The sequence below is a fragment of the Echinops telfairi genome, unplaced genomic scaffold (genome assembly GCF_000313985.2).
Source record: "Echinops telfairi isolate 266 unplaced genomic scaffold, ASM31398v2 ScPeMD7_7416;HRSCAF=8454, whole genome shotgun sequence".
NCBI classification, from domain to species: Eukaryota; Metazoa; Chordata; class Mammalia; order Afrosoricida; family Tenrecidae; genus Echinops; species Echinops telfairi.
The window spans coordinates 5,815,031-5,816,622 of NW_022111316.1; the positions used below are offsets into that span (position 1 = coordinate 5,815,031).

Genomic DNA, 1,592 nt, shown 5'->3' on the forward strand with positions numbered 1-1,592 from the left:
TCATCTTGGTGGGCTTCACAGCAGATCGCCAGTTGCAGCTGATTCTGTTTGGAGTATTTCTAATGCTCTATTTGGTGACCTTGTCTGGGAACATGACTCTGGTTATCTTAATCCGGATAGATTCCCGTCTTCACACACCTATGTACTTTTTTATTGGCAGTCTGTCTTTCCTTGATTTCTGGTACCCCTCTGTGTATACTCCCCTAATCCTGGTTAATTGTATGTCAGAAGACAAGCGGATTTCTTTGGCAGGTTGTGGGGCCCAGTTGTTCTTTTCCTGCGTTGTAGCCTACTCAGAATGCTATCTCCTAGCAGCCATGTCTTATGACCGCCATGTGGCTATTTGTAATCCCTTGCACTATTCTGGCACCATGTCCAGATCTCTCTGTATTGGGCTTGTCGCTGGCTCCTACATTGGTGGGTTTTTGAATGCCATCGCTCATACAGCGAACACGTTCCGTCTGAGTTTCTGTGGCAATAATATCATTGACCACTTTTTCTGTGATGCACCACCTCTGGTGAAGATGTCCTGTACTGACACGCGGGTCTATGAACAAGTGCTCCTGGGTGTGGTGGGCTTCACAGTCCTCTCCAGCATTCTGGCCATCTTGATTTCCTACTTCAACATCCTCCTGGCTATCCTGCGGATCCGCTCAGCCTCTGGAAGGCGCAAGGCCTTCTCCACGTGTGCTTCCCATGTGATCTCGGTCATGTTCTTCTACGGGTCCTTGCTCTTCATGTACTCCAGGCCCAGTTCCTCCTACTCCTTGGAGAAAGACAAAGTGGCTGCCCTCTTCTACACTGTGGTGAACCCCTTGCTCAACCCTCTCATCTATAGCGTGAGGAACAAAGATGTCAAAGAGGCTTTCAGGAAAGCAATGCAGACCTTGAGGGCACAAAGGTGAAGGTCATCCTTTATCTTTCCAATGAAGGCTCTGATTTTTCTTTCCAAATTACTGCCTTCGACTTGGAAATACAGCAATGTCAATGAACTTCCACTCTTAGGCTTAGTAACATGTTAATGAAATGATTCTTTCAGTTGTTACTATGAGGTTATTGAGAAGGAAACCATTTTAAATTTATATTGGTTGCGTGACACTTTTCCTGCAGGATTTCAGTTTACCGCTGTGAATTACTGGGTTTTTTAAAATAAAATATGCCATTCCAGTGATGTCTTAGCAAGAGGGAAACTATTGGGGGTGGGTTTTGTGTGTGATTTGCCTTTGAAGCTTGGCAAGCAAATTCAGTTGGTGAAGGGATGTTGTGGAATGGGCTGAACTGTGAAAGGTACTCAAATGTTTACAAATATTTAATTTTAGTACAGTATTTGTTATTATCATATCATTTCCTAAAGTTGTCATTGCATATGAAGAAAATATGTGTGTGAACCTGTGTGTTATATATGAATAAAATAGTACTCTGAGTGTTTAGAATTTGTTTAGATTATTAAAAAGAACAAAACAAAAATTAAATCTATGGAAGGACATGATCCTTTTCAAATCTATACCCTCTATAAAGGAGTATTTCTCCCTTACAATATGGATATTCCATAGCATTGTCCCTTTTGCCATGCTACTGAAAGTACTCCTACA

At 42.3% G+C, this 1,592-nt stretch overlaps 1 protein-coding gene across 1 annotated transcript in view; it reads left to right on the top strand.

Moving 5' to 3' along the window:
- The window catches only part of LOC101638965 (olfactory receptor 9G4), a 10,733-nt gene extending 9,828 nt beyond the window's left edge, over window positions 1-905 (top strand). Inside the window, exon 4 of the mRNA XM_045297057.1 lies at window positions 1-905. Within this exon, the coding sequence (XP_045152992.1) occupies window positions 1-905 (905 nt within the window).
- Window positions 906-1,592: the final 687 nt, after the last annotated feature.